The 13693-nt window shown below is 43.4% G+C and overlaps 1 protein-coding gene across 4 annotated transcripts in view; it reads right to left on the reverse strand.

The window, feature by feature from the left end:
* The window catches only part of Sik3 (SIK family kinase 3), a 220860-nt gene that overhangs the window by 26505 nt on the left and 180662 nt on the right, over window positions 1-13693 (reverse strand). For all 4 annotated transcript variants that reach the window (XM_075966052.1, XM_075966051.1, XM_075966050.1 and 1 more), the window contains exons 7-10: window positions 1392-1510; window positions 786-896; window positions 399-542; window positions 73-150 (exon numbers count right to left, since the gene is read on the reverse strand). In XM_075966052.1, the coding sequence (XP_075822167.1) occupies window positions 73-150; window positions 399-542; window positions 786-896; window positions 1392-1510 (452 nt within the window). The remainder of the gene's footprint in view (window positions 1-72; window positions 151-398; window positions 543-785; window positions 897-1391; window positions 1511-13693) is intronic.

Here is a 13693-nt window from a genome sequence, read left to right on the forward strand (position 1 = left end):
AGGAAGGAAAGGAACTGTGGCTCTGGGAAGAAAAGTGGTTTCAATTGACAGTGATCAGATATGGTTACTTACCTCTATAATTTGGTTCTCTGGGTTGATCAGCTGAACTTGGGGGACACTAAGGTTCATGGCAGTGCCGGTCTGCTCCGTCTAGAAAGCAGTACATATGGATAAACAAAGACTTGAGACAAGAGAAGAAACAATAGCTTTCAAATTAGCCTCTCCTCTCACCTCTCTCTTTAAGATACGGTTTTTCTGTGTAGCCCAGGCTAGTCTTGAATTCATCATTCTTCTGCCTCAGATCCCCATAGACTAGGGTTATATTCAAAGCAGTCTTGATTGCCACCCATACCCTGGTATAACTTGTCCCCACCTAGGCCACTGAAGACACTGCCCACCTGGATATTGACTGGTGCTTGAAATGTCATGGCTCTGGGCATGCTAGGAAGAGCTCCAAGGCGCAGAGTTTTATGTCTCTTATGTCGATCGCACAGCAGGCTGTAGATTGCACTATAGTGATCATAGGCCTCTGATTTTAATGACTACCAAAAAGAAGGGGAAAGGGTGAGAACCCCAATGAGATGCCGTCCCAATGACCACATTCTCCAATAACATCTGCAGACTCCACAGCAGCTTCTTCCTTCCTTCGCAGACCAGGAAGGACAAAGGAAGAGGTAAAAGGATGAAAGCAGAAAGACCCAAGTACTCAGGAAGAAGACAATGCAGGAAAGGCAGGCAAGAGGAAAGGCTGCTTGTTTTATTTGCTCTCCACTCCTCCTAGGTACCTCAAGTGTCCGCTCCTTGTCCAGTCCCATGTCTTCCATGGCCAAGAGAACATCATCATTGATTGGCTCTATCTGTCTTTCTTCCTTCAGCTGCTGGCATTCAGCTATTAACTGTAACATGGAAAGATGCAAGCTGTCAAGTCCCCAGTTAACTACATCAACATGGCATGTGATACATACTGACTAAGCTGTTTTATGCTCCCTTGCTGAGGATCCTCTGGGTCTCATACAAAATCTAAACAAGACAGCTCTGGCAATCAGTTAGGAGCTGACAAGAACCTCCTGTTTCCTGAGCTCCTGGGGTATGTGGAATGATCATAACGGAAGCAGCAGTATGCTACAGAAGCTGTTGAAATGAGCACTCAGACATGAGAGGTGTTCCGGTGGCAGGAACTGGGGCTATACCGTCTCAGAAGTCAAAAGGAAAAATGATTTAGGGACGAATGATAAGGAACCAGTGTCACTAGTCTCCACAGTCAAGCTGGCTCTCGCAGGCTTCCTGCTGAATTCATATCCACTTCAGTTTTACACAGCAGTTGGTTCCTAGTGCTCATTTCTTCAGGTCTTGGGCTGATTAAGTTCTCTGAGGCAAGGGGCCCAGCTCACCCTCTCGAAGTTGGGATCTGCATCCCCCAGCTTCATCCACTTGTGCCTGCAGATCTGCTCCATTGAGAGGCGCTTGTTTGGGTCTAACACCAGCATGTGGCGGATCAAGTGCTCACATTCTGCAACAGACAAACAGCCTGCCTTCAGTCTGGTGAGGGGAGGCACTGGTGGAGCTGAGGAACTAGAAGAAGCAAGAGCAGCAGGTAGATTCTCAGGCTCCCTGCTTCTAGTTATGCTTCCCTTCTGCCTCCATCCTTACCTACTTCATTGCTTACTCCTGAAGGAAGTGAGCAAAGAGAGAAGAAAAAGAAATTCAAATGGGGAAGTCTGGTCAACTCCTCCACTAAGTCTGAGGAGAAAAACCTGGGGCTAATGCATGAACTCTGTTTTGTAAAGCACGCCTCCCTGTAATAGAATGAAGACTAGAATGCCCTCTACAGAGACTTAACGTCTTAGAAGTTCTCAAATTGGTCAACTCCAGCCTCCTATACATGTTATCATGTGTATATTAATAACTTTGGGTTAGGTGTGCAGTGTGACTCTTCAAAAGTCAGTAGATCTGGAGTTTCTCATGACACAGGGGACATGGAGAGGGGGATGTGCATAGGCCACCTGTCACAAGCTGTGACATGGCTGGCCTGGACATGAATTAAATACTACAGGAACATAAAGTGGAGATTCAGCCAATTAGTGTTTCTCTCTGGGAATGCATACTCTAGGTTATACTGGAGAAAGAACAAAGGGTTCAAAATCAGAAATCTTTGAAATAAAAGTCATGCCCTTTAAAAAGTTTCTCATCTGTAAGCTGGAAGTTCTGATGACAATGTGGGAGTGGCAGTTATGGGGAAGGTGGGAGGCAATGGTAAGGTCTTCTTCCCAGCACTTTACAGTTATTATCTCAGTCTCACATAATCCTAAGAGTAGTGTACTAGCATCCTTTCCACTTTAGAAATGGCCCAGATTAAGTACAAAGTCCACAGTCACATGGTTTTCAAGCCAGATTCAAACTGACAGTCTGGCTGTCCACCGGCATGTGTGCACATCTGTGCAGGTACATTTGTCCATGTGAGCAAGCATGTAAGTCAGACGGCAATGCTAGGATGTCTTCCTCAATTGTTTCCACCTTATTTTTAGAGACAGAGTCTCTCATAAACCCGAGGAACACCAATTCAGCTAGACGAGCTGGCCAGTGGACTCCTGAGATCTTTATATCTACCATCAGTGTTGGGGTTACAGGTGTGTACCTCCATGCTTACTTTTATGTGGTTGCTAGGGATCCAAACTAAGGTCTAATACTTGCACTTTATCCAATGAATCAGCTTTCCACCCTTTACCTGGTGCCTTTAACCACAGCTGTATGCTGCCTCAATCTCACAGAGCCAATGGGGGTCCATCAACCTGAACACCACCAGTCCTTTAGCCAAACCATCACTGCTTGCTCAGACAGTCAGAAAAGGTTCCTAAGCGGTCTTTCTGCTTTTGTTCTTTCTTCAGTTACAGTGTACTCTCTGCTGGGATGTTTCTGGAGCCAAGGCTAGAGCAGCACCACCTTAATAAGTCTACTTAAATAAAAATAATAACTTCTTAACAACTCTTAATAATTTCTTCCCATGATCACCAGAATAAATATCCAGAGTCCTGGGCCTCCAAGGCTCCTGTCTGTTTCCCACATAACCAGCTCCTTCCACTGTCCGGCCTCTATGCTTGCTCCTCCTCAGGAAAACTGACTCCTCAGGCCTTCTCACGGCAGCTCCTGTCATACAGGTAAGAGCGTAACTGCCACGTCCTCAGAAGCTCTTCCCTGACCTGTGACACAGGCTCAGTGGCTCTTCACTGATTCACTCGGCTTTCTTTACATGGATGACTGAAGGACTCACAGTCCATGCCTGTTTACTGCCTCGGTCACAGTGCTAGGCAGGTGTCTTTTCTACTGTCACATGCACTATGGACTCTCCAGTACCAAAGATGATTATCATATCTAATAGGAACTGAATATATACTGAAAATATGAATAAACATTTATTGACTATTCACCTTAATCAGACAAGACTGTATCACAAAATGCTTTTTATTTCATTTAATCTTCACAACAATCCTAAATTAGGTACTATAAAGAGCCCCATTTGAAAATGAAGAAATGAGATTTTAAAAAGTTAATGCACTCAGCTACCACAAGGCTGTGCTCTTGACTATCCTGTAATTCATCTTTAGGTGGATATAAGTTCCAGTTCATCTCTTTTTCCAGAACAAATTCAACTCTGCAATTTCTATAGCATTTTTGATAACATCACTGTCATGAAAGATATACTAAGAGTAATTTAAAAGAATCACTCTTAATTTTTAATGTATCATAACTCTAAAAACCTAACTAAGATGCTAAATAAAAATATCGAATTGCTTTTGCTTTATGAGCAAAGGTATATCCAAATGCAGCTCAGATCTGAAAGACTATGGTCTCTGTGTTCTAAACTCATGTCCAGAGCAGCAAGGCTAGGCCCCGCACTGTAGCACCCATGAGATGCAGGATTATGGTCTGTGATCATTTAAGAGGAAAAAGGTGTTCTTAATTCACAAAGTTGCATTAAGCTAAGAACCTCAGTGCAGGGAGGCAAGGGTTTGCTTTGGGAGCTGTGACGCTGACGTTCAAACCTCTAGATGGCAGTCTACGGTCTTCCTTTGGTCTTTCCACACAAAACTTAGTGCCTGACATCAGAGACCAAGGTCAAATAATGTTTCTAAGACTTGCTTTAGAACAGAGACTTCCTTTTCTAGGCAACTTCCTTAAACAACAACAAACGAAAACAGGACCCGTCAAAAGTCCTAACGCAAGCCTCAATTCCAGGATTTTGAAACCTATTAATCCTAAAAGACCCTGAAGATTTACCAGAAAAAAAGTTCACAAAAGTTTATTCACATAAACTTGCATTAATTTTTGATTTTTCAAGGAATAAAAAAAGTTTGCATAGATCTCTAGATGTCTCCAGGCCTCAGATTAGGGACCACTTGTTGCTTCATGTCACTGGCACAAGGACAAGGGCGCTGATCAGAAACTGGCAGAGGGTCAGACGCCGAAGCCTGACACTTTAATCTGTTGCAGAAGGTGAAACATGGCAGCATCAAGCCACATTTTCTTGGTGTCATATAGCTCATGAAATTGAATTCAGATGGGATCTGAACACACGATTCGACATAAAATATGGAAATAGGGTGAAAATGAAGGCAACGATTGCTCCTAAATCTAAAACTACAACCAGAGGACACTCAATTGAGCAGCAGAGAATGAATTAGAGCAAAGGGGTGAGCCGTCAGCCCTTCCAGATGCCAGCAAGTGCTCGACTGTGCAAAGTGGCTCATCGCTTGTCCCCTCCCAGAGGGCACAGCCTTTGCTGCTGAGACCCAGGCACTGTGGGTCACAGCAGTAGAGTGTTCTACTGCTCGCGCTAGAACGGCAGCATCCCCAAACCCTGCCAAGGCTGCTCTTGTCAGCCCCCTACACAACACCAAGCGGTCTCTTTGGCAAAATCACTGCAGGTCTGCGGAACCCAGTTCTCCCACGGAATGCTAACTAGAGGACTACCGTGCAGCACCAGCAGCACCGACAACGGGCATGCAGATGACTGAGGAACGGATTTCCAAATGGCCCTAAAACCGGGATGAAGACTGTGTGTAACTTTATCTGAGATGTTCAAGAAACATTTTTTTCTTGAAGAGAACTTTCTCAAGGAGGCTGAAAAGGTTTTGTTTGAGAGGGATACCAAGGAAGGAAGTATACGTGTAAAAAAGCCCTCTATACTCATTAAAGACAAAATTCATTAAAGTTTCATCTAATTTCCATGACAGAAGAATAAATGAAATAATTTAAGAATTTATGCGGCTTATTTACCATGGAGAAAGACAGATGTGGGCAGGAAGGGACATTCTGGGCTGTTGAAGTATCTGAGGGATGTTTCACAGACAAGGCTGTGGACAAACTCTGTTGTCCAAAGATCCTAACATGGAGCAATAGTAAATCACAATCCAATGCAGGAAGTGTTTTCTGATGATCAGTGCTGATGAGCTGGACAGACAAGCCATATGAGCAGGCTCCTAGGGAAGCGGGTGGGGGTGAGGGCAGTACAGTGCCCGCAGGCATAGATGAGAGATCTGAGAGGGCTCTCAGGGAAGTGGGGGATACAGTGCAGGCAAGGTTGCCCCTAGATCACAGCTACTTTTACTTATTTTACAGATCACTGATTCTGGGTAACAAGGGGACATGATGAACTCCTTAGTCACCGACTTCCAATGCTAAAAACTCCTTAACAGAGATAAAGGAATGGTCTGTCTATGACGTAGAAATCTAATTTTCATTAGAAACCTCTATCAAGAGGTTGGCATTTAGGATGACATTGAAAGACATGTGGGCTTATGTTTGAGGAAGAATGGAACAGCTGAATATGTCAACTGTACCTTTCAGAACTGTGTTTCACTGATGTCACCAAAGTACTCAATATGAATTGGGTCCCCCAAATGGCAGGTATAAGGAACACAGCTCAAGTGACTGTGACAAACCTTGCTAACAACTCTAATGTCCGAAGACGCTAGCTGTGGTTGTGGAGACAAATAATCCCAGTCTATGGTATGTAGTGTATATTGTCCCCAAACCAAACAACAACAAACTTGAAAGGCAATGACTTATGCCTGTAATTCTAACATTTCGAGACTGACATTTGGACAACACAATTGAGACCAGCCTGGGCTATGTGGCCAGTTCTGAGAGTTCTAGGACAAACTAGGCTACAGAGTGAGACTGTCTCAAAACAAATAAAATTCTAAAATAAGCAAAAAACAAAAATAGCAAATACTTAAGAAGCAAAACAGAATAGTAATCCCTAGGCCTTCAAGCTGGAATTGCTAGAAAACCATTATTCTACTAAGTGCTGCTATGCAGGGTCAAAACAGGAAAGAGGGAGACAAAAAGTCAATAAGGTGACTCATTTAGAAATATTATCTGACAATATTAGCATGTATCAAATATTTGGGATAGGCAGATTATCAAATTCCTTAAGCACTCAGCCTGCACTCCAGCACCTATTACTATTATCTCCATTTTATACAAAATTGAATATCAGAGAAATTAAGAAACTTGACCAGATAATAAAAGAGAAGGTTTGCTCGTTATTGCTGTTGTTTGTTTTTTTTAGATAAACCAGATCCAAGTTAATCTTGAACCCATGATCCTCCTGCCTCAGTCTCCTAAGCATTTGAATTTCTGAGGTTGTATACATTTTATTATAATTGTGTATGCAAGCATGCATGTACATGTGTAGAGGTCAGAGGATGTGGTATTTTGAATGTAACTGGCCCCATAATCTCATAGGAAGTGGCACTATTAGGAGGTGTGGCCTTGTTGGAAGAAGTTTGCTACTATGGGGATGGGCTTTGAGGTTTCCCATGCTCAGGATACCACCCAGTGTCTCTGCTGACTTCCTGTTGCCTGTTGCTACACCTGCCTGCACACCACCATGCTCCTACTATGATGATAAAGACTGAGCCTCTGTAACTGAGCCACCCCAATGAGATGTTTTCCTTTATAAAAGTTCCTCTGGTCATGGTGGCTCTTCACAGCAATGAAAACCCTAAGACAGAAGGCAATTTGAAATTTCTATTCTCTTCCACCTTAAAAGAAGGGGAGGATAGTCCAGGAAACAAACTCGAATTACCAGGCTTGTGTGGCAAGGGCCTAAATCTTTACCCAATGAACCACCTAGAGAATTCTTAAAGTAGACACTACTTTTTAAAATACATTATTAGTTGCCGGACGGTGGTGATGCACACTTTTAATCCCAGCACTAAATACGCAGAGTCAGATGATCTGATTTCAAGGCTAGCCTGGTCTAAAGACTGAGTTCCAGGATAGCCTGGGCTATAAAGAGAAACTCGGTCTCAAAAAAACCAACCAAACAACCAAACAAACAAAAACCATTGTTAGTTTTGAGGTAGAAGCCAACATATCTTTAGAAAAACAAATCAAAATGTTTCTCTTATCCAGCAGATGACATGCTATGTGTGATCTGCAAAGTCTGCTTTACCAGTCAGTCACAAGCAGGCTCTAAACAAAGCAGCTGAAATCAGTGGTCGGAAATCTATGAGTTAGATGAAGAACATGAGGTGGGGAACGACAAGAAGGTGAGGGAGATGTTGAAAACAAGGACACAAAAAGGAGTGGGGGTTCAACCTGCTAATGATTTTAGTATTTAGGGTTACAGCTGCTACCGAAGACTGAACTCTGGTGATTGCAGGACATGGAGACCATGGCAGAGGGCTATGGCAAAGGTGTTGCCAATCATGCATGTTGTCAGACTAAGAGAGTAGAGCTGTTGAGACCTCTGGGCTGACCCAGAGAAAGAAAACCAGGCGTCCTTAAACCTCTCATGTGGTGCCAAAGTATGGGGCCTGGCGAAGCACTGTTCTCCAGTCTGCTGCGGAGGAACAGTCTCACAGATCCTGACACGTACAGCCTTGCTGAGCTGGGTGCCAGAGGGCACTGTAAGAGCACAACAAACAATTACCAGGAGAGCCATGCTTCCTTCAAGTGTGTGGAAAGTGTCTTTCCAGGCAACAAAACATATGCTCAAAGTGGACTCCCAAGCATTCAGCTCTGAAGTCTGTATTTTCGATAATTTTAGCAGGTTTCTTAATGTTTACTTCTTAGTGATGGATTGCTTTTATGGCAATTCAAACTTCAGAGAGCTCTATTTTTCTAAATCTCAAAATCCAAAATAGGAAAAAAAATTAATTGGTAGTCAAATCTCTAAAACACCCATTTCTATAGACAATGAACAACTTTTAGAACTTGAAACAGTTAAACTGCATTTCAGGGACCAGATCCAAGTGGGCACACTGTGACTCGTGTCGTCTGTCCCTTCGTCTGGGCCAGGGATCAGAACTGGGAGAGCTGAGCAGAGGGCTGTTAGTGACCTCAGCATGGAGCCACATGGCCACAGGACTCTATGGTACTTTATATGTTCCGGACTTACAGATATTTGTGACTCAGAACGCCTCATTAATGCTGACTGACTTTTCAGAACAGAAAACCACAGATAAAACATTCTCATATTCTCTCACAATCCCCACCCCCATTTTCTCTATCTCTTCCCTACCCCCTTGTCCTGTCTTTGATTTCTCACAATGAAACTCAGGATGGCACTGAACTTGCTGGCTTCCTGCCTCTGCCCTCCAGATGGTAAAGTTACAAACATGCACCACAATACCTGGTTTTGCAGGGTTTTTTTGTCTATGAAAAGAAAATAAAGTCTGTCATGACCTCTTTAAAAATAACCAAAAAGCTAAATCAATTTAAAAAGTAGTTCTGGGTTTTGGTTTTTTACCAAGACACCTTTTGGTAAGAAGCTGGCTGGAGCTAGAAATCCCCACTTGGCTATGGACTGAGCCCAAGACCTGACTTTTGCTACTCTGCCGAGGAAACTCTAACACGCCAACTGCCAGCAGCAGGGAAATCTATTTGACATGGTCCCTTTTTTAAAATCTAAGCAAAGAAGGAAAACAGCCTTCAAACAAGACGTTTTATATTCAGTGTGCCAGGCACAGATCAGAGAGAGCAGAGGGTGAGAGATGAAGCCTTACCCAAGGCAGGAGTCACAAGGTTGCAATGGGTACCTAATACTAGCTGCGCATGGTGGCACACACCTTTAATTCAGCACTCGGAAGGCAGAGGCAGGAGGACCTCTGTGAGTTCGAGACCTGCCTGGTCTACAGAGTGAGTTCCAGGACAGCCAGGACTACACAAAGAAACCTTGTCTCGAAACAAACAAACAAACAAAAATAAGTGCCCGATACCCAAAAGCCTGAGGGTGTGAATTTAATCCCCCAGAGCCCACAGCTGAAGGACAGAACCAATTCCCAAAAGTGGTCCTTTGAATGAACACACACACACACACACACACACACACACACACACACACACACACACACACAATGTCAAAAACTTTGAATACTTTTACTTTATTACTAACCACTATTACTGCTTTTTAAAATTTACTATTTTCGATCTGTGCATTTGTCTGTGCACCATATGCATGCAGTGTCCCCACCATCTCCCAAACGTGGGATTACAGACAGGCCACCATACCAAGTTTAAACTTATATTTACTATTGCCCAAATAGAAATGTACACACATTTCTAAAACCAAAGAGCAAGGACTGGTTATTTAAAGTAGTATTTGTAATCCCAGACTTTCTGTAGTGACCTAAGTTAGCAATGAATGTACTAAAATTTGATTCATTAAAAAAAGAGATGGCGGGGCTGGAGAGATGGCTCAGAGGTTAAGAGCATTGCCTGCTCTTCCAAAGGTCCTGAGTTCAATTCCCAGCAATCACATAGTGGCTCACAACTATCTGTAATGGTGTCTGGTGCCCTCTTCTGGCCTGCAGGCATACACACAGACAGAGTAGTGTATACATAATAAATAAATATTTTTTAAAAATAAAAATAAAAAAAGAGATGGCTTAGCAGTTGAGAGCACTAGCTGCTCATGCAAAGGATCTAAGTTTTGTTTCCAGCACCCACATGGCAGCTCACAACCACCCATAACTCCAGTTCCAGGGGATATGATGCCCTCTTCTGGCCTCCAAGGGCTCCAGATATGCATGTAGTGCTTACACATACAGGCAGGAAAAAAAAAAAACCCCAAACAACAACAAAAACATACAAAAAATTAAAAAAACTTTAAAAATTCTAAAGGGATATTATAATATTAAGACAACATGTAGAATTCTTTTCTTCCCTTTCATTTTTTTGAAAAGTCAAAGATTACCTTCATTTTCCTAAGTCAATAAGCATTTATTAATATCCAACTGTACACAGCAGCAGCATTTAGGCTGCATGGGAAAGTTTCTGCATTAAACATAAATCCTCATCATTGGATTTACAAGTGTGAGCACAATATTCTACAGAAAGAGAGTTCATAAAATTGTGACGTCACTTTAGTGACTGAACACAGAAGCTGTAGGGAAACAGCCAAGATGGAACTGAAGGTGGAGGCCTGAGGAGACAGCAAGGAGGGTCTTGACCAATATATCTCAATGAATTAGGTAAATATCACCTATTTCTTCAATCCCTCCACTTTTCTTTCTCCCCCTTGTCTCGTTTCTTGTGCGGGTACGGTGGGGTCAGTAATGCAGGTGGAGAGCCCAGGCCTCACCCATCGCCAGGCAAGCGCTTTGCCTCTGAACGCCCCCCCCCCACACTCCTGTCATTTACCGCCTGCTCCATCAGTTTGTTCAGGAAGGTGGGCTGCTGACAGAATTAAGATTCAGAAATTAGGAGATCCTGGCTAGAAATGACCCAACTTAGTTGTAACGCCAACTCTGAGAAGACCCCGCTGGTCACACTGCTTGCAAGAGGTTGCCCATGCTCTAGCTCACATGTGGAAGGGGACACTGCTCTTACTACTCCAGTGGGCAGAATGCTGGCTCAGTTTTACCCTAGAGCCTAATACCCAGTACCTGCTACTAATTAAGTAGTTAAAGCTCTCTCTCTCTCTCTCCAACCGCCCCCCCCCCATTAAATAATAGGACAACTGGTTGGTGGTGGCAGTTTCCGTGTTCCCACGACCTACCTGGGTCTTGCAGAATAAATTCAAACTGTAAGGCCTGGTGGCAAGTGTATTTACTGCAGAACCACATCATGGCCTCCTCTTTTTTTTTTAAAATATATTTATTTATTATGTATACAATATTCTGTGGGGGGGGGCACATGGGGAGTAGTTTCGATGAAGACAGCTTGTATTTAACAAGGGTACATACAAACAAAAATTTTGAGAAGGTGGTTAGAAATACCTCACTCACAAACTAAAAGCAAAGACTCTCCCATCATTAACTCTCTGTCTTTCAGGAAGGACATCTACCAAGCAGACCCACCTAGGATAAGGGGACAGGTAATTATTCTGTTCTGATGTCTCAGACTATTGTCTATAAATTGTTTGTTTTCCATCTCTGTGCCTTTGTAAGTTTGAAAATTAACAAATTTGTGTTTGATCAAATTTGATTTATTCTGTGGTGCTTATATAGTTGTGATTTCCCAAGCATAAGAGGCCAGGGCTGCTTTGAGCATCAAAATACTTGAGATACAGGTGGGAACAAACATTGGGAGCCATCAAATAAATGATCTCTTCTGCTTTCAGAGGGAAAACCCAACAAGCCCAGAGTGAACAAAGAAAAACATAACTGCCCTGTGACCTTCTGCCATGATGTCTGAGGCCCTCATCTGAAAATTGTTAGTTGTTCATCTCTGGCATGTTACTTTTAAAATTCAGTGATAATAAAAATGGATTTTATCATATGGCAACAACCCATGTAATGGAACCTGTCTAAGAAGAAACATATGGTATCGTGTATGGAGATAAATTCTGCTAACATCTGGGACAAGTGAATTATGACAGTGAAATCCTTGATTGAAGCTACCAGTCATACCAAAAGAGCTTCTAACCTATTGTCTCACCCCAGAATAACTGAAGATGCCTGTCACATAGGAGTAAGACCCCTGGCCCTGGCCCGGGGCCGGGTCCTGGGTCCCTGGGATTTTTGCTGTTTGTTGGTGGCGTGCTGTAGAGAGATTTCCTGATTCAGCATCAGCAGGCAGAAAAAAACACTGCGTCATTTTAAAGCACAGCTTCTTGGGGCTGTGCTGCCAGCATGAACTCTGGCTTTAAAGCATTTCAATGGATTTTATGGGACTGGATGTTTCTGTTCCCACTTGGGATCGGAAGGAGAGTGCTCTGAGATGGTCCCTGGGTCCCGGCCCATCTGCTTGACCTTATTGAACTCAGCAAGCAATGCTCTTAACCACTGAGCTATCTCTCCTGCCTTTCCCTTCTGTTGTCAGTAGAGGGCACCAAACCTCATTACAGATGGTTGTGAGCCACCATGTGGTTGCCAGGAATTGAACTCAGGACCTTTGGAAGAGCAGGCAATGCTCTTAACCACTGAGCCATCTCTCCAGCCTCTCATGTGCTCCTCTTAATGCTTTCTTTGACATCCACTGCAGGGCTCTCATGATACTCTGACTAACCTTCCAGGTATGTATTTACTGACAACTAAATAGAACTGAGAATGGTTGGTGCCCTCTGAAGTTAGACTGCTAGATCTAGTTCACGGCTTAGGTCTGGCACTTACTAAGTGAGGACATCCCTTAATTTTGCTAAACCTTTTCTTTCTTTGTTTTTCTATATAAGTCATCTGTAATCCAGAAAACAGTTCAATTGAGAGGGAAATAAGCAGAGCACTATCAGCACTTTGTCCCTGGTTTTCTAGACTCATGGGAATGGTACGAGGGCTACTTCACTCCGAAAAGCAGGTCTAGTTCTGTTCTGTTTTTGAAACGGTTCTCATACATCACAAGTTGGCTCTGAACCGGACATATAGCTGAGGGTGACTTGTGACTCTCCTGCCTCTGTCTTCCAAGTGCTGCGATTCCAGGTGTGTGGCACCACACCCAGCTCTCTGGCATGGAGATGTATTCCCTGTGTGAATGGAAACCTAAGCACCGTGGGTTTTTCTCCCTAGATAGAGAGGCGCCCTTCTGCACAGCTCATAGAGCAAGAGACGTCCATGCCCAGCCCCAGTCCTCTCCACAAAGTGCTTTTCACCCAGAGAGACACTGTGTGGTTCTTGATGAGTGAGCTGATGAGCAGAGTTCCTTTCCCTAAGTGGAAGCTTTCTGAATAGCTGCAGGCCATATTCTCCATCAGAGGCATTATGTAAGTGGGGTCTTGCATTCCCAGTGATAAAATGCTTATGCAATATTACAGCTAATTAAGTACCAATGAAGCCTAATCAATAAGGACTCAAAAATATTGCCCACAAGAGATCTCAATGCACTCAGCATCAGTACAGTTTCTTCACAGTAAATTAATTTTCCTTCTGTTAAGTAAATGATCTGACTACGTTTGCTCATAGGTGGTATTTAATAGGAGAAGGCAAAGCAGATGGCCATGGTTTTAAAATGTAGTATTAGGGAGAGAATCTAGCAATCAAATGCTTAAGTCGTTGGCTTCCATCAGTGGGCGGAGTCAGATGAAGCCTATACAGCCAAACCAGGCCTCGTTTTACCTAAGTTCAGGAAACCGAGTCCTCCTCTAACCAGTACGTGGCTAAGGCTAGATGTTACCCGGTTGATGAGCTCTGGGCTAATCCAAGAAGCTTCACACAAAAAAACAGTGGCCTGCACCAAACACGACGTAACAAAGACTCAGAGCCAGCTTTGTGGTTCAACAAAACAGGTTTCTTTGTTTTCCCCCTGTGAG

This window comes from Microtus pennsylvanicus, chromosome 3, assembly GCF_037038515.1.
Source record: "Microtus pennsylvanicus isolate mMicPen1 chromosome 3, mMicPen1.hap1, whole genome shotgun sequence".
Lineage (NCBI taxonomy): Eukaryota > Metazoa > Chordata > Mammalia > Rodentia > Cricetidae > Microtus > Microtus pennsylvanicus.